This window comes from Monodelphis domestica, chromosome 1 (assembly GCF_027887165.1).
Source record: "Monodelphis domestica isolate mMonDom1 chromosome 1, mMonDom1.pri, whole genome shotgun sequence".
Taxonomy (NCBI): domain Eukaryota; kingdom Metazoa; phylum Chordata; class Mammalia; order Didelphimorphia; family Didelphidae; genus Monodelphis; species Monodelphis domestica.
The window spans coordinates 583,726,486-583,754,070 of NC_077227.1; the positions used below are offsets into that span (position 1 = coordinate 583,726,486).

At 35.8% G+C, this 27,585-nt stretch overlaps 1 protein-coding gene across 2 annotated transcripts in view; it reads left to right on the forward strand.

Annotated features, from left to right (window-relative positions):
* LOC100032991 (disintegrin and metalloproteinase domain-containing protein 32) overlaps positions 1-27,585 on the forward strand; it is a 160,120-nt gene that overhangs the window by 116,706 nt on the left and 15,829 nt on the right. For both annotated transcript variants that reach the window (XM_007476380.3, XM_007476383.2), the window contains 3 exons: positions 14,181-14,289; positions 16,308-16,491; positions 18,123-18,209. In XM_007476380.3, coding sequence (XP_007476442.1) covers positions 14,181-14,289; positions 16,308-16,491; positions 18,123-18,209 — 380 coding nt within the window. The remainder of the gene's footprint in view (positions 1-14,180; positions 14,290-16,307; positions 16,492-18,122; positions 18,210-27,585) is intronic.

The window sequence follows — 27,585 nt, forward strand, 5'->3', positions numbered from 1 at the left end:
CCCATTCTAATCCACATTTTGAGTTCTAATCTTTTACCTATCAAATGCCTCAAACTATAATTTCAATAGATAACCCTACCACCTATGATAGAGATGATGGCATTAGTAGTTTTATGTGATTAAGTTGATTGCTCAGTTACTTCATTCTATATTTGTAGGATTGGATGCAGCTTGAAGGATCATATTCTTTAGGGAAGAATTTAAGGTGAATTGTGTGACTTTTTAACCAATAGAGCTTATATTAGAGATGTAGATGCAGACTTTGCTAGGATGATAGTATCATTATAGACTTGAATGTCTTGTCCTGGCACTAATTCTTTTTTAGTTCATAAAATCTTAAGAAAACTTGATTATATCAGGGTAGATCTTGTGTTTTGTGACAATCCTGTGGTATAAATGAGTCCCTCCTGGGAGGACATAGGATTCTCCTTTTGACCCTTATTTTCTATAATTGGGCTCACAGTATCATACTCCCCTAATGTAGATATAGTTGTCAATACCAAGAAGCTAAAACTGGGGAAGGGATCAGAAAGAGAAGGCAATCCAGGGAAGCAAGAAATAATCTGAAGAGGTGTGAGTTACAGAGTTGATTTCATCTTACAGAATGATGAGTTTCTGGGTATTATGAAATTTCAGAGTTCAGCCAGGTAGGAAATTATACAGCTAATTTCCTGGTTGTTTTCCTCAAGTAGAGAGTCTGGGAGGAACTTCAGGATATCTACATGTTAAACAGAGGGAGGATTGATACTAGGCATAAGGGATACTAAAAAGATATGAGGATCAGAAGTTTTTTCATTTTACAGAAGGATGATTTTCTTGAGATGATGAAAGATTGTCTGGGTGGGAAATGATGAAGCAATTTCCCTGGTTGATGCAATTTGAACTGAATCTTGAAATAATGTAAAGATTCTCAGAGGTGAAGGTGAGGGGGCAAAGTATCACAGGTACAGGGGTAGCCAGTGCAAAATGTAGGAAGTAGGAAATAATGTCCTGTTCAAGGAGTAGTGAGAGTAGGTGTGTGGAGGAGAGTAAAGCATAAGAAGATTAGAAAGGTAGGAAAGGATTTAGTTATGAAGACCTTTAAATGTAAAATAGAGGATCTTATATTTGGTCTTAGATATTATAGATTTACTGAGGAGTACTGAGGTGATATAGCCAAACCTATGCTTTAGAAAATCCCTTTGGTTCCTGGGCAGAGGATGGCTTGGAGTGGGGAGGGCCTCGTGGCAGGGAGACCAATGAGAAGGGCAGTTAGTTAGGATTATTCGATGAGGCCTTTGGACTAGGCAGCCAGCTGTATATTTGAAGAGAAGAAGATATATGTATGAGATATTGTGAGGTAGAAATGGCCAGCTTTGGGTCAGCTGTGTGTGTATGTGTGGCGGGGTATAATTAAAGAACTAAGGATGACATGGGTGACTGGGAGGATGACAATACTCTTAGTTATCATAGTGAAATTGGGAGCAGAGGAGGGTTTAAGGAGATAGATAACAAGTTGTCTAGTGGATTGTCAGATCAAGGGAGCATTTTATGGCTAGGGGGGACATGAGCTTGTTTGTAGCACTAGGGAAGTAGATAGGACAGTGATGGAGAATCTATGGCACAGGTGCCAAAGATGGCACACAGAGTGTTCTCTGTGGGCACATGACCAATCCCCCTACTCCCACCAAGAGTTAATTACTAGAAAGGCAGAGGGATTCCGACCAAGCTGCTCTCCTCCCACTCTCCACCTTGCCTAATGACATTTTTTTCACATCCCCCTGCCTCTCTGCCCAGTAGTCAATAGAATTGCACAGGGAGTAAGGTGAGTGGCTCACAGGAGGCAGAACTGGAGGGAAGCAGAGCACTCAGATCACTCCCCTTCCCCTTTCTATACTGCACTGAGAACATTCCTCACTTCACCTGCCCCTCTGCCCAGCAGCCTAATGGGAACACTTTCTCCCTCCGCTGGGGGTGATGAAGGGGAGGGAGGGGCAAGTCACACAGTTTCTGTGGGGGTGGACATGGCATTTGGTCTGGGGTGGTGAGGTGGTGGTGGGGCCTGGCTATTTTTCTAAAAGGTTCCCCATCACTGAGATAGGGTAACATTGAAGATTAGTAAAAGAGTAGGAATGACAGAGGAAAGTTGAGGTGGGATAGAGTCAAAGATTCATGCAGAGGTTTGCCAGGGCAAAGAGAAGATCCACATCTTCATTTGAGATGAATGATTGAAGGAGGAGAAAATAGGGAAGACATCTGCACTCTTAGGGAAATAGCCTTTATTTTCTCTTCTCTTATTGCTATTGTTATCATTTTCAGAACTATAACGAACAATAGCAGAGAAAGTAGTCACATTTGCTTTTAATCATGTGTTTTGGGAGATCAGATGGGTTGAGAAACTTCTAATATATACCTTTTGCATGTGATATTTGCTTTTGCTTTTAGATTCTTGTTATATTAAAAGCTCCATCTATGCCAACACTTTTTAGAGTTTTTAGCTTACATGTGTCATGTGATGTCAAAAGTTGTTTTTTTTGCATCTACTGGGATAATTGTGCAGTTTGATATGTTTTGATTGTTAATGTTATTGATTATATTGATTGATTTGCTAATGCTTTACTATCCCTTCATCGCTAGTATAAATCCAACATGCTAACAATGAATGATTTTTTTTTTTTTGGAAAAATTCTTTGAGTCTATTTGACAGGATATTATTTAAAATTTCTGGATCAGTATTCATTACCTTTATTAAACAATAGTTCTCCTTTTCTTATTCTTTTAAAAAGAATCTGATTAGGTGCTTTTGTGCTCAATTTGTTTAGTACCAGTTATTCTTTTAGTGGTGCCAATTGTTCTTTAAAAGTATCCTTTGAATCCCTCAGAACTAGGAGTTTTTTTACTGGATCATTACAGTGAGTTCTATTTCTTTTTCTCATATTGGATTATTTAAGATGTCTCTTTTTGTTGTTGTTAATTTGGGTAGTTTATATTTTAGAAGTAATTTCTTTGTTTCCTTTGTGTTTAATTTTGTTAGCATATAACAAAGCTTAGTAGAATTTGATTCTTTTTATTGCGATTATACCTTGTTCATTTGCTATTTTAACTTGATCTTTTTGCCTTTTAAAAATCAAGTTGGTTAAAAGTATTAATTTTGTTAATCTTTTCAAAGAACCAGCTTTTAATTTTGTTGCTCATTTCTACACTAATTTGGTTTTCAAATTACCTATTTCTCTTTAAATTTTTAGTATTTCCTTTCTATGCTTATTTTGTGTTTAACTGTTGACTTCTACTTAAAATGTATATTCAGTTAATTAATCTTATCCTTTTTATTTTGATAATATATCTGAATCCCAGAAATTTCAGCATATTCTTTCATCATTTTGTTTAACATAATTTTTAAAATTATTTTTCTTTGAAAAATCATTACATTATTTCATGGTTATCTCTATTTGGAACTGAGTCCTTTATTTGTTCTTCCTGCAATAATTTCTTTTTTTATTGCATTATGGTCTCTAAAGGGTGTGCTTTACTATTTTGGCCTTGTTAAAAATGTCTGTTATGAGGGGGAGCTGGGTGGCTCAATGAATTGAGAGCCAGGCCTAGAGACAGGAGGTCCTAGGTTCAAGTCTAGCCTCAGCCATTTCCTAGCTGTGTGATCCTGGGCAAGTCACTTGACCCCCATTGCATAGCCCTCATCACTCTTCTGCCTTGGAACCAATACACAGTATTGATTCCAAGATGGAAAGAAAGGGTTTAAAAAGATGTTTCTTATGTCTCTGTTCCCTAATACATGATCTAGTTTTGTAAAAATACACTGTGGTACTGAGAAATTTATATGTTCTTTAGGAATACCAATTAGAAGATGCCATAAGACTTTTAAACTATAATTTCTCCAACAATTTGTTCAATTCTATCTTTTCTTTTTTATTTATTTTTCTCTTAGATTATGAGGTAATTTTTATCTTGAAGAAGTTCTTCCTGAATGATATATATTTTCAATTTTATCACTGTTTCTGAGTTTTTTATATTTACTTATGTAGTCTGTTCCACTGATCTACTTATTTTTAAACAATAGTTTTATTATTGCTGATTTATTAAAATTTTAGGTTTGAATTACTATTCAATTTTTACTACTTTTAAGAAATATATTTTATTTGTTTTAATTAGTAAAAAATGGCCTTTTTACCTCTCAATCCTACCCGTCTTTTGAGAGCATAAATAAAAAATTATGAATATGTATAGTCAATTAAAACAAATTTTAAAATACATTTTACATGTACAAAATTTCTCATTCTATATTTTTAGTCCTTCACTTTTTATCAGAAGGTGGGTAGCATATTTCATCATTAGTCCTCCAGAATCATGTTTGTTAATTATACTGATGAGAGATCAACACAACAATATTCTCTTAAATTTATATACTATAATTTGTTTACCCATTCACCAATTTGTTAGTTCCTGTTCAGGTTCCATTCTTTGCCACCTCAGAAAGAACTATATACTAAAGTATTGTTTTTGCACATCTTTAGAATTTCTTTTGCTTAAAACTAACCCTTCTTTAGTTTACCTTCCTTCTGAATTATTCTCCCCACTTCTCCTCTTTTCCTCTTGTTTCTATGTTGAGAAAAATGTATTTGTGTGTGTGTGTGTGTGTGTGTGTGTGTGTGTGTGTGTGTGCATTCTTTCTTTTGAGTTCAGAGTTCAAATCTCAGGAACTATCCTGTACCTTCTCTTCCTTGTTTATGTAGATGTACTTACATACCCTGATTATGTGAAATAAATTTCCCCTGTCCTTCCTATAGGGTGACTAGGTGGTACAGTGGATAGAGTACTAGCCATGGGGTCAGAAAGTCCTGAGTTCAAAGTCAATCTCAGATAGTTCCTAGCTATGTGACTGTTTGCCTTAGCTTCTTCATCTAGAAAATGAACTGGAGTAGGGAATAACAAACCACTCCCATAAGTTTTTCTTTGCCAAGAAAACCCTAAAAAGAGTCACAAAGAGTTGAACCCAACTGAAAATGACTAAATAATAACTATAATCTTCCCGTCCTCCCCACCAAATATATTCCTTCTTTTCTTTATTTTTTTGAATTTGGAAAAGTTCAATTAATTAATTTCTTTCTTTAGAATATTTTCCCATGATTACAGAATTTATATTCTTTCCTTCCCCTCCCCCCACTCTCTTCCATAGCAATGCACAATTCCGTTGGGTTTTACATGTGTCATTGATCAAGGCCCATTTCCATATTATTGATATTTGCACTAGAGTGGTCATTTAGAATCTACATCACCAATCATATCAACCCATGTGATCAAGCAGTTGTTTTTCTTCTGTGTTTCTACTCCCACAGTTCTTCCTCTGAAGGTGGATAGTGTTCTTTCTCATAAGTCCCTCAGAATTGTCCTGGATCACTGCATTGCTGCTAGTAGAGAAGTCCATTACATTCGATTGTACCACAGTGTATCAGTCTCTGTGTATAATGTTCTCCTGGTTCTGCTCCTCTCACTCTGAATCAACTCCCAGAGGTTGTTCCAGTTCACACGGAATTCCTCCAGTTCTTTATTCCTTTGAGCACAATAGTATTACATCACCAAAAGATACCACAGTTTGTTTAGCCATGCCCCAATTGAAGGGCATCCCTCATTTTCCAATTTTTTTTTTTTGCCACCACAAAGTGTGGCTATAAATGTTTTTGTACAAGTCTTTTTCCTTATTTTCTCTTTGGAGTAAAAAGCCAGAAATAGTATGGCTGGATCAAAGGGCAGACAGTCTTTTAGCATCCTTTGGGCATAGTTCCAAATTGTCATCCAGAATGCTTGGATCAATTCACAACTCTACCAGCAATGCATTAATGTCCCAATTTTGCCACATCCCCTCCAACATTTATTACTTTCCTTTGCTGTCATGTTAGCCAATCTGCTAGGTGTGAGGTGGTACCTCAGAGTTGTTTTGGCTTGCATTTCTCTAATTATAAGAGATTTAGAACACTTTTTCATGTGCTTATTGATAGCTTTGATTTCTTTATGTGAAAATGGCCTATTCATTTCCCTTGCCGATTTATCAGTTGGGGAATGGCTTGATTTTTTTGTACAATTGATTTAACTCCTTATAAATTTGAGAAATTAGACCTTTGTCAGAGTTTTTTGTTATAAGGATTTTTTTGCCAATTTGTTGTTTACCTTCTAATTTTGGTTGCATTGGTTTTGTTTGTACAAAACCTTTTTAATTTAATGTAATCAAAATTATTCATTTTATATTTTGTAATTTTTTCTAACTCTTGCTTGGTCTTAAAATCTTTCCTTTCCCAAACATCTGACAAGTATACTATTCTGTGTTCTCCTAATTTACTTATAGTTTCCTTCTTTATATTCAAGTAGTTAACCCTTTCCAAGTTTATCTTGGTGTAGGGTGTGAGATATTGATCTAAATCTAATCTCTCCCATACTGTTTTCCAATTTTCCCAGCAGTTTTTGTCAAATAGTGGATTTTTTTCCCCAAAGCTGGGATTTTTGGGTTTATCATAATGTCTTGCTGAGGTCACTTGCCCCGAGTCTATTCCACTGATCCTCCTTTCTGTCTCTTAGCCAGTACCATATTGTTTTGATGACCACTGCTTTATAGTACAGTTTAAGATCTGGTACTGTTAGGCCACATTCCTTCACATTTCCTTTCTTAAGATCATCACAGCAAGAAGAGCCACTCCCAGGCCACCTTGGACTTCTACTAAGACTCCTGATGATGTTATAGTCAGAGGGGACACATGAATCATCCCATATTTTGAATGTAAGCAGTTGGAGTTCTATTTCTAGAAAGCTAAGATGGCAGACTAAGGAATATGCAAAGTTCACCCAAACCCATCTCCAAAAATCCACAAAAAAAGAAAAAGAAAAAAAGACCTCAAAACTAAGGAAAACAGGAGAGCCTCAGCCCATTGAAGTGAGGGTAGCCCAGCATGTGTGACATCGGGGGAATTGGCAGATATGGGATAATCCCACTTGGGATAAGACCCAAGGAAGAATACTCAGGAAAGCCCACCTCGTGGACTGGGGAAAGTTACCCAGTACCAGTCTACTGCATGCAGCCCAGGGAAAGGTACTGGTATGTTAGGAATAAGCCCACAACACAGGGCTTGAGAGAAGGAATTGGCAAAGTGGGGAATACTTGAAAACCAAAGCAATACTTAGAGTAAAATAGAGCAAGAGCTGATCTGTGAATTGAACATGGAATTTAAAGAACAAATTTAAAATTTCCAGTTAAACACTTAATTGGCAATCTTGAAAATCAAAGAGTAGATTTATATAGTTGGAAGTAAGAAAACCATTAAAATAATGAAGAAAGAGCAGGTTTTATGAAAAAAAATAATAGATAAGCTATTATTAATTTAACTTAAAAAATAAGAGAAAATCAAATCACCAGTATCAAAAACGAAAAAGGTAAAATCACAACCAATGAAGAAGATGTTAAAGCAATAATTGAAAGCTATTTTGCCAAACTATATGCCTATAAATTTGACAACCTAAATGAAATTGGTTACTTACAAAAATATAAACTACCTAACTTAACAAAAGAAGAAATAGAATACTTAAAAACATCCAGCACAGGGATGAGGAAACCAAGTTATCACTCTTTGCAAATGATATGATGTTCTACCATATCAACCAAAAAACTAATCAAAACAATTAAAGACTTTAACAAAATTGTAGTACATAAAATAAACCCACAGAAATCATAAGTAGTTCTACATACTATACACAAAGTTCAATAGCTAGAGGTAGAAAGAGAAATTCCATTCAGAATAACTGAAAATAATGTAAAATATGTGGGGGTAGGTGGGAGTCTACCCATCAAAATAAACACAGAAATAATATGAATATATTTACAAAACATTTTTCATGCAAGTTAGTCCTAAATTAAACACTTGGAAAAACATTAATTGTTCATGAGTAGTCAGAGCCATATCATTTGACAATTGTATGTAAATTAATGATAATAAACTATAATTCTATGTAAATTAATTTACTTATTCAGTGCCATACCAATTGAACTACCAAAAAATTCATAGAGCTAGATAAAACAATAAAAGTATTTATCTGGAAGAACAAAAGGTCCAGAATATTAAGGGAATTAATGAAAAAAAAATCTGAGGGAAGGAGGCCTTGCCATAGCAGATCTCAAATTGAATTCTAGTGTTATCAATCATCAAAACAATCTGGTTTTGGCTCAGAAATAGAATAGTAGATGAATGAAATAGATTATTTAACACACAGTAATAAACAATCATAGTAATCTAGTATTTGAGAAGCCCATGGATCTAAACTTCTGGGGGAAGGACTCACTATTTGACAAAACTTCTTGGAAGACTGGAAAACAATATGGCAGAAGCTTGGCATAGATCAACATCTCATACTGTATACCAAGATATAGTGTATATATGATCTAGAAATAAAGAGTGATACCATAATCAAGTTAGGGAATGTGGGAAAGTTTTAGACCTATGGAAAATGGAAGAATTTATGATCAAATAAAACATAGAGAACAGAATAAGGAAGTAAAATGGATAATTTCAATTACATAAAATTAAGCCTTTTCAGTACAAACAAAACAATGCAGTGTTAAAGGGATTTTCTTAATCTCTCCCATTCTCTATTGGGGGGGGGGGGTAGTGCAGGATTTCTAAGTAAAAGAGAACTGGCCGGGGCCAGTTTGCCAGAGCTGAAAATTCCATTACCTAGGAGACAGGGAAGTTAAGAGAGGAACAGTTGGCAGTTTAAGACTTTGGCTTCTGGATCCTTAGAGAGCAGGAGATTAGTCTGTTTTAGTCTTTTCAATTGACATTTTATTAATGATAGTTGGAGGATAAAATCTGATTTGAGGAGTTCATGGATGATGAATGTTTGTTTAATTAGGAAGATAGTTAGTAAATATTTTATAGAGTAGGTTAGATAGGCCTGGCCTGGCCAGGCAAGAAGCACCTGTCCTTGAAGACACAACTAAGTTTAAAAGGGAAATAAAAAATGGTAAAATATTTTATAGCAAGTAGCTCTGACAAAGGCCTCATTTCTTAAATATTTAGAGAATTGACTAATATTTATGAGTACAGAGCATTTCCCAATTGATAAGCCATCATAGTATATGAACAGGAAGTACTGAGAAGAAATCAAAACTATCCATAGTCATATGAAAAAATGCTCTAAGTCACCATTGATTAAAGAAGTATAAATCAAAACAACTCAAACGAACCATTTTACATCTATCTTGTTGGCTAATGTGTCCAAACAGGAAAATGTTGGAGGGGATGTGGGACACAATTTGTGGATTTGTGAACTGATACAACCATTCTAGAAAGCAAACTGGAACCATACCCAAAAGGGCATAAAACTAAGCAATACCAATTTGACCCAGCAATACCACTACAAGATCTAAATCCCAAATAAATTAAAGAAATAGGAAAAAAAACCCTATGTACAAAATTATTTGTGGCAGCAATGGAAACTGAGGAGATGCCCATCAATTGGTGAATGGCTGAATAAGTTGTGGCATGTAGTGTAATGGAATACTATAGTGCCATAAGAAATGATTAACCTAGAACAACTTCTATGAATGGAGTGAAGTGAATAGAACCAAAAGAACATTATATATATATCAGAAATATTGTACAGTGGTCAACTGTGAATAACCAAACAATTATCATCAATACAAGAATCCAAGACAACTCTAAGGGACTCACAATGAAAAATGTCATCCACAGTCATGGAAAGAATTGTCAATCTGAATACAGATTGAAGTGTACTCCTTTTATTTCCTTCATGAATTTTTTCTTGCATGCTTGATATATTTCTTCTTTCATGACATAGGGAATATGGAAATAACGTATTTCATGGCAGTTCTGGTATAACCTTTATTAGACTACTTAGCATCTTGGGAAGCAGGGGAGAAGAGAGAAGGAGATAGATAATTTAAATTGTAAAATGTCAGGAAAAAATTTAGAAAATTGTTTCTATGTGTAATTGAAAAAATGTGTAGATTTTTGAATATAAGCAGTTGATCCTTATTTAATCATTTATCTTAATTTCTGTTTACTTTTTTGTGTTTCTCTTCATTCCTCTCTTTGAACTTCAAAGTTCCCCTCAGATCTGGTCTTTTAATGAGGAATGTTTGGATACCTTCTATTTCATTTAAGAGTCATTTTGGGGGAGCAGCTAGGTAGCACAATGGACAGAATACCAGGCCTGGAGTTGTAAGAACCTGGGTTTTAAATCTGGCCTCAGATACTTCCTAGCTGTGTGACCCTAGGCCAGTCCCTTAACCCTAATTGCCTAGCCCTTTCCTAGAATCAATACTTTGTATAAATTCTAAGACCAAAGGTAAGGGTTTTAAAACAAACAAACAAACAAAAAAATCCATTTCCCTGCCTAAGGAATTATACTAATTTTTCCTGGGTAAGTTTTCTTGGTTGTAAGCCCATATCCTATGTCTTCTGGAATATTTTATTCCAAGTTCTCTATTGCTTTATAATAGTTGCTGCTAAATCTCAGTGGAACATCTTGCCTCAAATTTTATAAGATTTCCTTTTTCTCCTTTTCATTCATTTCATATCATATCTCTCAGCTGCCTTTTGGCATTATCTTGTCCTTTACCCCTGTTTCACACAAAAAGGTAGTCCTATTCCTTATGAAGGCAAACCCATCTATTTGCACAAGTGCTTCCAGTCTATTTCATCTCCTCCAATGTTTTGCCTCTTCTGATGTCTTCTCTTTCTCACTTATCTTCAACCTTTATGTTTATTGGCTTTTTCCCTACTATCTACAAACATGTCTTCCCATCCTCAAAAAAACCTCACTTGATCCTTCTATCCCTGTTAATTATCATCCTGTATGTCTTCTCTTTTTTTGTGGCTTTCCTGCTTGAGAAGGCTATCTACAATAGGTACCGTTACTTTCTCTCTTCTTGATCCCTTACAATTTGTCTTCTGACCTCATCAGTGCATGGAAATAGCTGTCTCCACAGTTACTAATGACCTCTTACTTGCCAAATCCAATGGCCTTTTCTCAATCTTCATTCTTCTTGACTTCCTTCTCGATACTGTTATCTCTCTAGTTATTTTGGACAATATTCTCTACTTGTTTCCCTATTACCTGTCACACTACTTCTTGGTTTCCTTTGCTGGACCCTCATCCAAATCATGCCCTCTAACCATAGATGTGAATCATGGTTGTGTTCTGGGACCTCTTCTCTTCTCTGTCTATACTTCTTACCTTGGTGATCTTGTCAGCACAGCTTCAGTAAGTAAGAATTTACTTGCATCTCTGTTCTGATGATTCTTGAATCTACCTATCCTGCCCCAATCTCTCTGCTGACTTCTAATCTCATATCTTAAACTACCTTTCAGACATCTTAAACTGGATTCAAGTAGACATCTTAAATTTAACTTGTCCCAAACTTAACAAATTGCCTTAACCCTTAGAACATCCACCTGCAAACTTTTCTTTTACTGTCAAGGACCACTGTTTTCCTTAAAATCACGACCTATATGTAATCCTTGATGTCCCATTATCTTTCATTCCTTTTATTTGATCTCCTTCCAAGGCTGGTTAATTTTGTAACATCTCTTGACTATACCTCTTCCCTTTGCCACTACTCTGGTGGCTTATTACCTTATGTTTAGATTACAGCAATAGATTGCTGCTAGGTTTGTTTATCTCATGCTTTCTCCATTTCGATCTTCCCTTTATCCATCTGCCTAAATAATTTTCCTAAAGCATAGGCCCAACCAAATCGCTCCCTTGCTCAATAATGTCCAGTGACTCCCTATTATGACCAGAATCAAATACAAAATCCTGTTTCACATTAAAAGTCCTTCCCATTTCTTCAGCTTTCCCTTACTCCTTACTGCCTATAATATACTCTGGGATCCAGTGACATTGGCTTCCTGATTGTTTTGTGAATAAGACATTCCTCCATCTTTCAGCTCTCAGGCATTTTCTCTGACTATTTCCCATGCCTGGAATCTGTATTCCTGCTAGTTCCAACTAAAATATCTTTTACAGGAAACCTTCTCCAACTGCTTTAAATTTAAGCACCTTCTTATTTGGAAGTATGCCCAAAGGGCTATAAAACTATGCCTTTCCTTTGATCCAGTAATACCACTACTGGGTCGGTATCCCAAAGAGATAATAAATAATGGGGAAAGGACTTATATGTACAAAAGTATAGTAGCTCTTTTTGTAGTGACAAAGAATTGGAAATTGAGGGAACGCCTATCAATTAGGGTAATGGCTGAACAAATCTTGGTACATGTTGGTGATGGAATACTATTGTGCTATAAGATATAATAAGAAAGATGATTTCAGAAAATGCTGGAAAGATCTGTGTGAACTGATACAGAAGGAAATAAACAGACCTGGGAGAACATTGTACACAGTAACAGCAATAGTGTATGATGATCATCTAGGAAAACTTGGCTACTCTCAGAATAAAATGAATGATTTGAAAGACTTATGGTGGGGAATGCTATCTACTTCCAGAGAAAGAACTGTTGGAGTCATCTTTCACATCACTGAATTTTTGGTTTTATTTTGGGGTTTTGTTTTTGATGTATTATTACAATAATGGCCAATATGGAAGTGTGTTTTGCATGACAATAAAAATAATTTTTTTAGAAAAGGAAAAAAATAAGTATTCTCTCTGTTAATTATTTCCTATCTACTTTGTGTTTAGCTTGCATATGTTTGTTGGTTTGTGTTCTTACTCCATTAGATTGTAAGCTGTCTTTTGCCTTTTCATATCCCTAGCACTTGGCACAGTGGCCTGGCACATTATAGGTGATTAACAGACGTTTATTGACTGACTGGCACCCATCAAATTGATAAAATTGACAAAAAATGGAAGTGACTGTGAGAAAACTGGCTTGTTTTGATGTTTTCCTAGAAAAAATGTAGAATTCTGACTCCAAACAGTGTGTTAAACTTTGAATTACTGAACAAATTATGGCACATGAATAAACTGGAAAACTATTATGTTATAAGAAACAAAATGTATGGTTTAAGTGAAACCTGAAAAGACTGTACAGATTGATACAGAATAAAGTGAGCAGAAACAGAATAATTCATACAAAATAAAAATATAAATAAAACAACTTTGAAAGACTTCAACTCTCTCATCAATGTAGTGATCAACCATAATTCCAGAAACCCTCAAGAAGAATGCCTCTTCCTGCTAAAGAAGTGATGGATTAATATGTAGAATAAAATACATTTTTAATATAGCCAGTATAAGAATTTGTTTTACTTTATTGCATGTATTTCTTTTCATTTTTTCCAATGGGGATAGAGAAAAGGGAGACAAAAATAATTGCTCTTAATGTGAAAAAATGTTAGAGAGGATTCTAAAGCATAAATGTGTCTTAACATATAGAGTATGAGAAAGTGAACAAATATTGGCCTGATGAAATATAAAATTTTATAGAATCTTTAGAGATTATGGAACAACACTAAAACATTCTGGGAGCATCTTGGATGGCTTAGTGGATTGAGAGCTAGACCTTGAAACAGGAGGTCCTAAGTTCAAATTTGGCCTCAGACACCTACTAGCTGTGTGTCTAAGCAAGTTATTTAACTCTCACTGCCTAGCCCGTACTGCTCTTCTAAGACAGAAAGTAAGGATTTTTTTAAAAACCCAATAAAACATTCTAGAGTAATTTAGAAAGAAATGAAACTTGTAAGAAACTAGGAAGCAATAAATGCCAGAATTTATAGCCTTCAAAATAAAACTAATTAGTATGTAATATAATAATTAGTCCAGGACCAATATTTTCAACTTCTTCTGTTTGCCTGGAAAATTTTCCCATCAGGATAAAATGACTACAATTTTCCAGTGCATTTAATTATTCAGAGTTACTATTTACACCTTTGGTATTCTCTATTTGGTGGTACTTCATTGAGATACCTTTCTATTTTAGGACTAAAACTGAATCACGATCAAATGGAAGGGCTTTGAGACATAGTGGAATCATCAACAAGTAGCAATAGGGCATGAGGTATATCATAATTATTCATATGCTCTGATTCTTCCCATTCATACTAATAGAAAGATCCATACTATGCCAGTCATGGAGTTCACACAACATATATAGACAAAGAAATGGAAGGCTTATGTGAGAAAGAAAATCCTTGATTATTCATTTTTATTTCTAAATTCTCAGCTTCCAAAAATGGTCCCTTTGCCTGCTATGAAGAAATCAATAGTCAGCAAGATAGGTTTGGGAACTGTGGCCGACGTGCAGAAAATAAATTTGTGTTCTGTAATTGGAGGTATGTTTTGAAAATATTTTATTTGATAAATAGAAGGCTCAGTGATTTCTTCATCATGAATAATCTCTATATGGTAATACAGCATAGGATTTTGGGTAGTCTGTTTTACAGCTACTATTCTTAAGATGCCATCTCAATAAATCTCTTTGTTTTGAGCTAATTGTATCTACTGGCTGACTATTAAAAATAAGTGTACTGATGGAAGCTAGTGAGTTTCAAAAGGTAAACGCACAGATTCTTCTTCCTACTTACAGAGGCCTAGAATGAATGTTATCTGCCTTATAATTCTATAAAGCCTGGTTGAAGAGTTCTTTAACCTTTTAAAAACAATGTCACTCTAGTACTATCTGAATTTCTTGATCTGTGATACTCTTGATATTTTAAAATACATCTATGAGTGAGTTTTGAAGATATCTGAAAAGAAATTTCTACTCTTCAAACTTGATTTTATTTATTCATTCCACAAACACTTAGTGTTTTGATGAGTGTTTACACATTTTGAGTGAAGAATTTTATACAACAAAAAAGAAAATATCAATAACTGACTGAAAAATATTTTGCTCCCAAGTTAATTTACATGTTTGAAGATATATGTATTTAACTCAATTACTAAATCAACATGCATTTATTAATTGCTTCCTTTATGCCAGGAACTGTACTAAAACAAAAATAGTACCTGCCTGCAAGGAACTTAGATATTGATGGTAGAGACAACATGCATTGTAAGACAAATAAAGAGAAAATGAAAAGTCACCTTAGAGGGGAAGTTATATTTAAGATTTAAAACTTAAAAAAGTTGTTGCACGATCTACTTCTCTGGATTAAGAACCATATCCTTGAGTATTATTATATGTTAATCCTTCTGTGTTGATTCCCTATAAAACCCTCCTAATTGATACTGGTATTTCAGTATAGAAAGTGTGTTTATAGAATTAATAGATATCATAGATATGCAGCATCCTGTCTGAGATTTCTCTGCAATTTAAATTTTAAGCTGTGGATTGGGTCTCTAAATAGTGACTATTATAGCTCTAGTGCAAGGTACATTGTGAGTTCACTTTTCCAAGTCTATAGGTCACAAACTTCCATTGGTACACTTATCTTTAATGGTTAATCAGTAGAAAAAAGACATTTATTGAGAAAACGTTATAAGAAGAGTCTCTGCGAGACTAATTCCCTCAAATCCTGAACTGCATTCTCTTACAAATACACTTGACATGAAAAGGCACATGTACACACACACACACAATACAGTAGGATGACATGCACATAAGAGATACTTGTCCAAGGCAACTCATACTCTTGGCATAGTGGGCCCTGGCATCTTTTAGCAGTTATTCATGATATTCTCATGACACTTCTCCCTGGGTGTGGTTGTTCTCCTGGGAAGAACTTTTGTCTGTGTTTTACTGGGTCTGCTCCTCTCCACAGCTTGACTCTAGACTGCCAGAACTAATGTTTTCATGAATCTATAGCTGGTTCCCATCTCTGTAGCCAGAAGTCATACTCCCAAAGATTTTACCTCTCTAAGGCCTGCTTATTATTTAATATTGTGCCCATTCCTGGATTGGTAGGTCCATTGCAAAATGCCCTGGACAGTGTGGGAGGAGAGAAATTCCCTTGCTGCGTTTCTTGTTTGCCTTCTATAGAAGGAAAATGATATTTTGGTCTTTCAAAAACTAGATTCTTTCCCCTTAGGTTCTTCTTTCTTTGTCTTTCTAGAAGTTATATTCCTTAGAATTGTCTACTGTCTAGACTGAATGTTATCCATCCTCCTTTTCTGTCAAGTTTGGTTGAAGACTTCTTTAAATATCATAAATAGTTAACAAAGCCACCCTCTAGTTTTGTCAGATTTGACTAATGTTTTTGTATATTTATACTTTGTTTAACGTTTTATTGTCTCTGTTGACCAGCCCTCTCACACTGTTTAACTTCATTAAATGATTATTATTGGGAATCAGTTGACCAGAGTTGTCCCATCTTGTATTTTACAATTAATTTCATTGTTATATTTGCAGGAATCTCCTCTGTGGAAAATTAATTTGTACATACCCATATCGAAAACCATATATTCGAGAAAATGTTGCTGTGATATATAGTTATGTATTAAACACTGTCTGTATAAGTTTAGATCACAAGTTTAAAAAAAATGTTCGAGATCCAATGTTGATTTCAAATGGAAATCCATGTGATGGTAAGAAGGTAAATGATTAGCATCTCTTTATGAAATATTACATATGTTTCCCATAAAAGTTCACTTTTTCAGTGCAAAATATGAGCAAAGTTAAAACAGATCATTCTCTAATGAATTCCCACCAATTCTGCCACCAATCTTATTTAGCCATATGGACTTTGTTGCTTCTGTAGCCTGTTATGTAATTCTCTTGAAAAGCAATTTTCTCTGAGCCACAGCTTAAACCTTAGAATTGAGCTACACTTCAAGGGTCTCTAGGATAATTCTAGAGGCATTTCCATTTTGAAAATAATTTTTTCAGAAAAACATTGATATGATCTATATTTATAAGAATTTAAATGTATGAATATAAATTATAGTTTAAATCACAGCAGATCTTGCAAAAATGAAATAAAATTCTACCCCTGTTATTAGGAGGATGCATGAATTAAAATTTAATTATTAAACTAAATTCTTGACCTTAACATTGTTGACAATGAAGAGAACCCAAAGTTACTCTGGACTTACAGAATACAGGCCATGACTCCTAGCTAATATATTTATGTATTGAACTTTTAAAAAAAGTTCAGTCTATTCAACTTATGGCTTGTTGTCTTTAAACTGGAAATTGTGTTAATAATTTTGAAAATATAGTTGTTTGATGAAGGAATCTTTGATATTGAGAAGTATATTTTTAAGAGAATACATAAAGGCAAATTTATTCACATAATTCTAATGAAGATTAATAAAAGTTATTAAAATTCATTTGGAAATTTTATCTGTTTATACCCTTATTTCAAAGATATCAAATAAAGAATACTTTATATTTTTGTAATGCTTATGATTTTCAAAATACTTTTATATGCACTCCCTTTTAATCTTCATTAAGTCTATGAAGTATTATTATTAGATATCTATTATTATCCCCATTTTTTACTAAATAGGGATGGGGAAAGAGAAAGAAAAGGGAATAAATATTTACATAGTGTCTATAATGTATCAGGTACTATGCTAAGCACTTTATAAATTTTATAACATTTGATTCTCACATCAAACCTGTGAGCTAGGTGCTATTATTATCTTCATTTTATGATTGAGAAATCTGAGGCAAACAGTGGTTAAATGACTTTTCCAGAGGCACATAGTAAATGTATGAGACCAAATTTGAATTCATTCCTGTATCTAGACCTATTACTTTATCCACAGTACCACCAGCTACCTCAGTGGGGGTAGGAATGAAATGGGTATGGGAATAAGAAGTTGTGTCAAGGAGATAAATTATCTTGTCCACAGAGACATAGCTAATAAAATGGCAGTGCCAGTACTAGAATTCTGGTCTTCTGATGATAAATAGTTTAATCCTTTCTTCATGTCATCATTACAAATATTATCTATCTAATGTTCAATGATGGAGGTTTTCAAGTCTTGTGCTTGAAATCTCTGACTTCATTAAATAGACACAGGCACAATATAAAAATCAAAAATAACATTTTAAATGTGTACTTAATACTGTTCCCATAATAATTAAGTGGTCATGTCCATATAAATTTCTACTTAATTCCAAATTTAATTATTGAGTTGTTTTGTACAAAGGATGAAAAGACCATTAAGATGCATTGGCCCACCAAATATAGACTCTTTCTCTCTCTTTGTTTTTCAGTTTTGTTTTAATTCTCAGTGTGTATTTTTGAATAGAATCATAGATGCAGCAAAATCTTGTTCAACGGTGCAGTGTAACAGTCATGGAGTAAGTAACTACATGTTAATTCTTTAGCATCATTTGTCATGACATAATTTATGGTTTAGGTACTTCTTTAATTGTCTTATTTTAAATATTTACAGATAACATTTTAGAACTTATAGTTGCATCACAATATTTAGCAGCTAAAGGGGACACAAAATCTGCCTGCACATACTTGCTAAATAGACCAGGACAGTGATGGTGAACCTTTTAGAGGAGTACCAGGCCCTGCCACCACCCCAACCCCCAGACTGAGTGCTCTGCCTGCCCCCCACTGAGTGCCAGGCATGCCTCCACTCCTTACCCCACACAGGGGAGAGAGAAAGCACTCCCATTGGGCTGCTGTACAGAGGGGTAGGTAATGTGAAAAAACTGCTGTCAGGTGCAATGGAAAGGGGAAGAGAGCATCTCAACCTGAGTCCCTCTGCCTTTCTAGTAACAAACTGGGAGTGGTGGGGTGTGGGGAGGGAGGGTAGCCTAGTGCCCACCAAAAGTGCTTTGTATGCCATCTTTGGCACCCATGCAATAGGTTTACCATCATTGGGCTAGGATGTTCTATGCCATTGTCCATATGCCCTTGGATATAGACAGAATTGTGTTGTTAATTGTTAAATTTGAACAATTTAACAATTTAAATTTTAATTATTTAAATTCTTAAATTTTCTTCGTGAACATTTTCACTTCATAACTTGGCAAGTGTTACAAATTAAAGCAATTTCTAGACTTAGGATGGTGATGTTAATAATGCAGATTAAATTTAACAGTGTATCTTACATTTTTGTTCCGGGGGTGGGGGAGTGCTGTTTGTTAAACATTTACCAGCATGGCTCTTGAATACAAGTCAATGACAATGGCCTTCCCATTTTTTCCTTCTTCAATTCCCTACTCCAGGGAAGTTGGTAAGGTAGGAAGGAATGACCAGGTAAAGATAACAGTGAGTTTTAGGTGTCATGTCAAAAGGTTTCTCTGCAAAACTGTAGAATTAGCACAGTTTAAAAATGATAACCTTTTTTTACCATCTCTCAGAGAGGGGAGGGGCTTTAGCAGGAGATGTCACCTACTTAACTTCAAGTAAACAGTTAGGGAAGCTCAAGATAGAGGTTGGGTCAGTTTTAAAATTTTGTTATCACAGTGGTAGCAGGAAATTTGAGCCAGAAATTCTCATTTCATAGTCTCTACTTTGATTCTACGTAACCTTCATGAATATAAGATCACAGTCTTGGACTTGCTATCATTTGTTGTTTGGGATACTTTCATGTAAGTTTTATGGCAGGCATTTCCACAGGCAGATACAAGTATTGGGAAGCATTAAACACAATAAAGTAAAATAATATCCACCATTCTTATTATAGGGCACAAAATTCTCAAACAATTTATTTAGTCTAACCTGACCCTGGCAACCAATCACAAATATCACATTCAGATAAATTCTTTATGTTTAATCCCCTTAGACCTTTCCCTGACTCCTTAATGTAATTCTGAGTTGGATAATGTTAGGGATTTGGTCACAAAAAATGTGTAACATCTAGTTAATGATCATTTAAGCAATAGTTTTGTTTGGGGGGGGGGTTAGTTGTCTACTTCATGAAGTTATCTGCTTCTGGGTAATCATTTTCCCTTGGAAATTTTGTGTTAAAGGGATCTGTCCTTAACCAGTCCACAAATTGTCCAATTTGGTAAGTTCAAAGACAGAGACATGTATCATGCATCAGCATCTTGTTATCTTTAACTATGATGTCAGATGTTAACAGTACCTGGAATAAACCTTCTTTCCAGGGCAAATTTACAGAAGTTTCTTTTAGTCGATCCATTTTCCAAGTCACCTTAATGTTGCTTAAACCTGCTAGTGAGAAGATTTAGCATGATATAGGAAGGCTTTATAGAACCTAATCTAAGCACATTGGCTTTCCAATAAACAGTTCATATGGTGACAGCCAATGCAAACCCTTTGGAATTAACCTTATAAACATCAGAGCTTTAGGAATAACCTCAAATTAAGCCTAAAGTGGGGAAGTTTCAGTCTTCACATAACATTTATTCTTTTGATCTTTACCTGTTTTATATTCTGAGAGAGAAAGCTCAGAAGGGGGGAAAATCATGATTTTAAAGCTTCTTGACAATTAATTAAAACAATTTTATACTTAAAAGCCTCTATCCCATTTGAGATCTTATCAACAGTTACTAAAACATATCCAAAGCCTGTGTTAGGCATTTGAATGACTAGCAATCTGGGCATATTTAAATGGACTGTAAAGAAGTTTTAGTTATTTCCCATTGTTGCTAGAATAAAATTTAAAATACATCATTTAGGACCATCATCTTTATTTAGCCTTTTTCCATTGCTTTTCATGGCCACAATAGCACATTCACAGTTATCACAGGTGCAAGCACATCTCTTTATCCAATGGAAAATATTTGAAAGCCAAACATGTGTATCTGAAGTGGACCCATTTTAATATTATTGCTTTCCCCTAAGTGAACTCCATTAAAAATTGAAAAGAAAACTTTTTTACATCTTTATTACCTCACATCTTTATCTTACCCCCCCTTTTTAGGATATATATCATACATCATTTAGAAAAGCTATAACTGTATACATTTTACCTTATATGTGAGTATACGTAATATATATATACATATATATATATATTTATATATTTGTGTGTGTGTGTGTGTGTGTGTGTGTGTGTGTGTGTGTGTGTGTGTGTGTGTGAGTATATATCTTCCCAGGGAGCAAGGAGAATCTTTTCTCTATCTAAGCACCAAATCTAAGAATTAATTTTCCCTAGTTACCTAGATCAGGAAGTTGAAACTAGTAATGGTCACAGATTCAGAACAATAAAATCAAAGCAATAGGCATAGTAGTTTTTGTATAGAGTATTTTCAACTAAGTAGTTCAGAGGTACTTGATCATTATAACAATAGGTCCATTATAAAACATTGGCATTTCTTGCCCCAAGGTTGGAGAAATCCCCTATGAAATAGGAAAGGCATTGCCTCAGCCTAAACCTAAAGTCACAGAGTAACCTAATACCTGATAAAAATTTCTTTAACTCTGCTTTCATATAAAAGTTATAGCTATCTTTTCAAACAGCCAATCATGTAATAGAATTCCACATTATTCACAGGCTGTCACTATCAGCCTCAGAATCAATCAGATTGGAAATGTTCATGTTCATAAAGGAAATAGCACAATAGGAAAACTGAGTCTAGGGTCTCCTAGTATTATTGCCTTTATAGGGCCTTATCAGTTTCCAATTCACATCCATCAGCAGTTTTTTTTTTCTCCCCAAAAAGCTTTTGAGCTGCTCTTGGCATTTCCCTGAGTGCTTAATAGTTGTTTAATAATCAAGCAGTTAGAGTCAAGATGGTGGCTTAGAAGCAGCAAAAGTTCAGACCTCTGAAAACCCTTCCTTACGGATCACCAACTGAATGCTCCTAGGGGACTGAAATTCAAACTTAACAACAGGACAGAGGCAGAGAACCCTCCTTCTGGACTCAAATCAAAAGGTACACCCCCCAAAAGCTGGAATCTGAGAACACTTGGGTCTAAGGGGAAGGCAGAAGGAAGGTCCCAGGACCCCTCCCCCCCAACCCAGAGCGCTGAGTCCCCAGAGGCAAAGGGAACCTCTGGGCTGGCAAAGGTGCTGGTTTGGAGGGTCTACCTTGTGAGCAGTGGGGCGATAGGCTCAGAGCATCCAACACAGACAGCTGGGAGGAAGCCAGGAAGAGACCGGGGAGCCTGAAACCCTGCAGCTGGGTCATTCCATCTGGCTCCAGTCTCACCAGAGGTATTTGCCTCCGGGCACATCCAGACCAACCCATTTGAGCCTAATCCCATCAGGACTCCTCAGAGCCCAGGGAAGCCAGGACCCCTTCCCCCCTAGAGTGCAGGGCCTCCCGCAAGGACAGGAATCTCCGAGCTGGCAAAGGCACTGGGGAACCTTGCGGACAGTGGAGAAGCAGCTGGAGAGAACTGGAGAGAGCTTGGGCAGCATCAGCCTTCCAGGAGTCTTCGGCCTCAGATCCGATCAAAAGCCTCCAGAGGACAGGGAAACAAACATTCCTCCCCTAGAGACTGTACCAAGAGTAGCTTCCGGGTAAGCATGGCAGCCAGCTAAACATGGCTTACTCACTCTCCCCATCACATACCGACATACACTGATAAGGATCACCCCAAAAGACCTTAAGAATCTATAGCAGAGGAGCAGAGGAGCTGTAGAGTGGGCACCAGCAGTGAAGGTGCATGGGATCAAGGCTTTACCAGCCTATAAGAGGGGGAAAGGACTTCCACCCAAACACAAATGCGAGTGGATCCAGCCTGCCCCACCCCCACCTATAGGGCCAGAGCCGGGGCCAGGGCACTCCAAGACAAACAAGCAAGGGGTGCCTCTGAAGCAAGGAGAGGGCACTTCTGCACCCTTGTGAGTTGACTAGAACAGCAGGGGGACCCCCCTCCCTGAAGGCAGCTAGGCAGAAAAACTCAAGATGTGAGAGAGAGCAGACTTCAGGTGCCCAGAGCCAGCATGCCCGCCAGAGTCAGGGAATGAGACAGGAATCCCTCTGGAACAAACAGGGAGCATTTTTAGGGTCCTTGGGAATTAACCAGGTCTGCTGGGGACCCACCCCAAAAGTAACTAAACCAAAAAACAAGGCAGGCAAGAGAGAACAGACACTGAGTGCGCCCTGGAGGAAGGCACCGAGAAAAGCTGTAAAGGACTGAGGAAAACCGAGACCCTGCTCATTAACTCCATACACACACACACACACACACACACACACACACACACACACACACACACACACAAACAAATCCTGCTCAGCAGACTCTTGATTTCTGACTAAAGAGGGAACTGAAAACATCCAGAAAAAATGGCTAACTATCACAGGAGCCTCAAAATCCCAGCAAGAAATCAAAAAAGAAGACTATCACCCTCAAAACTTTCTATGGAAAAAAATCCAAGCTATAGAGAAAATACTGGACGAAAGTCAAACAGGCAAATTGGAAAAAAAAATGAAAATTATCCACAAGCCCTGGAAGAGTCTCAAATGGAGCGTATCATCAGAAAGATGGAAGCCCTCTGGAAAGAGAAGTAGGAAATGGTTCAAAAAGAAAACCAACAAATTATATTAGAGAACCAAAAAATTACAGCTGAATGCCAAAAGATCAAAGCAGAAAATCAAGCCTTAAGGACCAGAATGGAGCAACTGGAAACAAATGATCTTGCAAAACAGCAAGAATTAATAAAGCAAAGTCAAAAAAATTAAGAAATTAGAAGAAAACAAAATATCTCACTGACAAGGTGACAGACATGGAAAACAGAGGAAGGAGAGACAATCTGAGAATCATTGGTCTACCAGAAAAGCCAGAAATAAACAGTAATCTTGATATCAGAATACAAGATATCATCCAAGAAAACTGCCCAGAGATTCTAGAACAAGGCGGCAATATAGGCATTGAAAGAGTTCACAGAACACCCTCTACACTAAACCCCCAAAAGACAACTCCCAGGAATGTGATTGCCAAATTCCAAAGCTTTCAAGCAAAAGAAAAAATCTTACAAGAAGCCAGAAAAAGACAATTTAGATATAAAGGAATGCCAATCAGGGTCACACAAGACCTTGCAATTTCCACACTGAACAACCGTAAGGAATGGAACATGATATTCAGAAAGGCAAGAGAACTGAGTCTTCAACCAAGAATCAGCTATCCATCAAAACTAACTATATACTTCCAGGGGAAAGTATGGGCATTCAACTAAATAGAATATTTCCAAGTATTTATAAAGAAAAGACCAGAGCTCTGTGGAAAGCTTGACAACAAAACACAAAGAGCAAGAGAAACATGAAATGGTAAAAATGAAGGAAAGGGAAAAGGAGAAAAATGTTATCTTTTTCTTTTATTCAAACTCTCTTCTATAAGGACTATATATCAAATTATATATATTAATATGTAGCAAAAATGTAATGTGTAACTCTCAAAAAGTGTATGCATTATTAGAGTAGTTAGAAGAATCATGCATAGGGAAAGATTGGGGCATCAAGATGCTATGGAAAAAGGGGGGGGAAGAAAGAAAAAGGATGGGGGGTATTGTTGATGGTACTAAGATATAATTAAAGAAATAGAAAAAAACTAAATAGAATAATCTTTTTCACACAAAGATACACATGGGAAGGGGAGGGGAAGAATTCTCTAAGAAGGAGAGGAAGAGAGTGTGAATTGGGTATTACTTAAACCTTACTCTCAGTGAAATCAAATCTGAGAGGGAAGAACATCTAGGTCCAATCGGATCTTGAATTCTGTCTTATCCAACAGGGTAAGAGAGAGGGGGAAATTAAGGAGGGGGAGGGAATATAAAAAGGGAGGGAAAGAAAGGGTGGAGGGAAAGGGAACAAAAAGGGATGGGCTAGAAAGGGAAGCATACCAAGGGAGGGGACTAGGGGGAGTGATCTAAAGTAAATCACTAGAAGGTTATAGCTAAAGAAGGTCAGATTTAGGTGAGGATATCAAAATGCCAGGGAATCCACAAGAGACAATCATAACTTGGAACATGAATGGGATGAACTCACCCATAAAACATAGACGCATGGCAGAATGGATTAGAATCCAAAACCCTACCATATGTTGTCTCCAAGAAACACACATGAGGCAGATAGATACAAGGTCAGAATTAAAGGATGGAGTAAGACCTTTTGGGCCTCAACTGATAGAAGACATGAGTTGCAATCATGATATATGACAAAGCCAAAGCACAAATAAACCTGGTTAAAAGGGATAGGGAAGGTAAATATATTCTGTTAAAAGGGAATATAGACAACAAGGAAATATCACTAATCAACATGTATGCACCAAATGGTATAGCACCCAAATTTCTAATGGAGAAACTAGGCGAATTGAAGGAGGAAATAGACAGTAAAACCATATTAGTGGGAGATGTAAACCAACCACTATCAAATTTAGATAAATCAAATAAAAAATGAATAAGGAAGAGGTAAAAGATGTGAATGAAATCTTAGAAAAATTAGAGTTAATAGGCATATGGAGAAAAATAAATAGGGACAAAAAGGAATATACCTTCTCATCACCACATGACACATTCACAAAGATTAACCATACACCAAATCACAGAAACATGGCATACAAATGCAGAAAAGCAGAAATAATAAATGCAACCTTTTCAGATAATAAGGCAATAAAAATAATGACCAGTAAGAGTACATGGAGAACCAAATCAAAAATTAATTGGAAATTAAATAATATGATACTCCAAAATCAGTTAGAGAACAAAACATAGAAACAATAATTTCATTGAGGAAAATGACAATGGTGAGACATCCTTTCAGACCTTATGGGATGCAGCCAAAATAGTACTCAGAGGAAAATTCATATCATTGAATGCATATATTAACAAATTAGGGAGGGAAGAGATCAAGGAATTGGAAACGCAAATAAAAAACTTGAAAGAGAACAAATTAAAAATCCCCAGAAGAAAACCAAACTAGAGAACCTAAAAAAACTAAGGGAGAAATTAATAAAATCGAAAGTGATAGAACTATTGAACTAATAAATAAGACTAGAAGCTGGTACTTTGAAAAAACAAACAAAATAGATAAAGTACTGGTCAATCTAATTAAAGAAAGGAAAGAAGAAAAGCAAATTAACAGCATCAAAGATGGAAAGGGGGACCTCTCCTCCAAAGAAGAGGAAATTAAGACAATCATTAAAAACTACTTTGCCCAATTATATGGCAATAAATATACCAATCTAGGTGATATGGAAGAATATTTACAAAAATATAAATTACCTAGACTAACAGAAGAAGAAATAGAATTCTTAAATAATCCCATATCAGGAAATGAAATCTAACAGGCCATCAAAGAACTCCCTAAGAAAAATTCCCCAGGGTCTGATGGATTCACAAGTGAATTCTATCAAACATTCAAAGAACAGCTAATCCCAATACTATACAAACTCTTTGACATAATAAGCAAAGAGGGAGTTCTACCAAACTCCTTTTATGACACAAACATGGTACTGATTCCAAAGCCAGGCAGGGCAAAAACGGAGAAAGACCAATCTCCCTAATGAATATAGATGCAAAAATCTTAAATAGGATACTAGAAAAAAGATTCCAGCAAATGATCAGGAGGGTCATTCACTGTGATCAAGTAGGATTTATACCAGGAATGCAGGGCTGGTTCAATATTAGGAAAACCATCCACATAATTGACCATATCAACAAGCAAACCAACAAAAATCATATGATTATATCAATAGATGCAGAAAAAGCCTTTGATAAAATACAACACCTATTACTATTAAAAAACACTAGAAAACATAGGAATAGAAGGGTCATTCCTAAAAATAATAAACAGTATATATCTAAAACCATTAGCTAACATCATCTACAGTGGGGATGAACTAGATGCATTCCCAATAAGATCAGGAGTGAAACAAGGATTCCCATTATCACCTCTATTATTTGACATTGTACTAGAAACACTAGCAGTAGCAATTAGAGAAGAAAAAGAAATTAAAGGCATTAAAATAGGCAAGGAGGAGACCAAGTTATAGCTCTTTGCGGATGATATGATGGTCTACTTAAAGAATCCTAGAGAATCAACCAAAAAGCTAGTCGAAATAATCAACAACTTTAGCAAAGTTGAAGAATACAAAATAAACCCGCATAAGTCAACAGCATTTCTATATATTTCCAACACAGCTCAGCAGCAAGAATTAGAAAGAGAAATCCCATTCAAAATCACCTTAGACAAAATAAATACTTAGGAATCTATCTCCCGAGACAAACACAGGAATGATATGAACACAACTACAAAACACTCTCCACACAACTAAAACTAGATTTGAGCAATTGGAAAAACATTAACTGCTCATGGATAGGACAAGCCAATATAATAAAAATGACCATCCTACCCAAACTTATTTATCTATTCAGTGCTATACCCATTGAACTTCCAAAAATTTTTTTTACTGAATTAGAAAAAACCATAACAAAGTTCATTTGGAAGAACAAAGGATCAAGGATAGCCAGGGAATTAATGAAAAAAAAAATACAAAGGAAGGTGGCCTTGCAGTCCCAGATCTCAAACTCTATTATAAAGCAGTGGTCATCAAAACAATTTGGTACTGGCTAAGAGACAGAAAGGAGGATCATTGGAATAGACTTGGAGTAAGTGACCTCAACAAGACAGTATATGACAAACCCAAGACCACAACTTTTGGGACAAAAACTGCTGGGAAAACTGGAAGACAGTATGGGAGAGATTAGGTTTGGATCAACACCTCACACCCTACACCAAGATAAACTCAGAATGGGTGAATGACTTGAACATAAAGAAGGAAACAATAAGTAAATTAGAT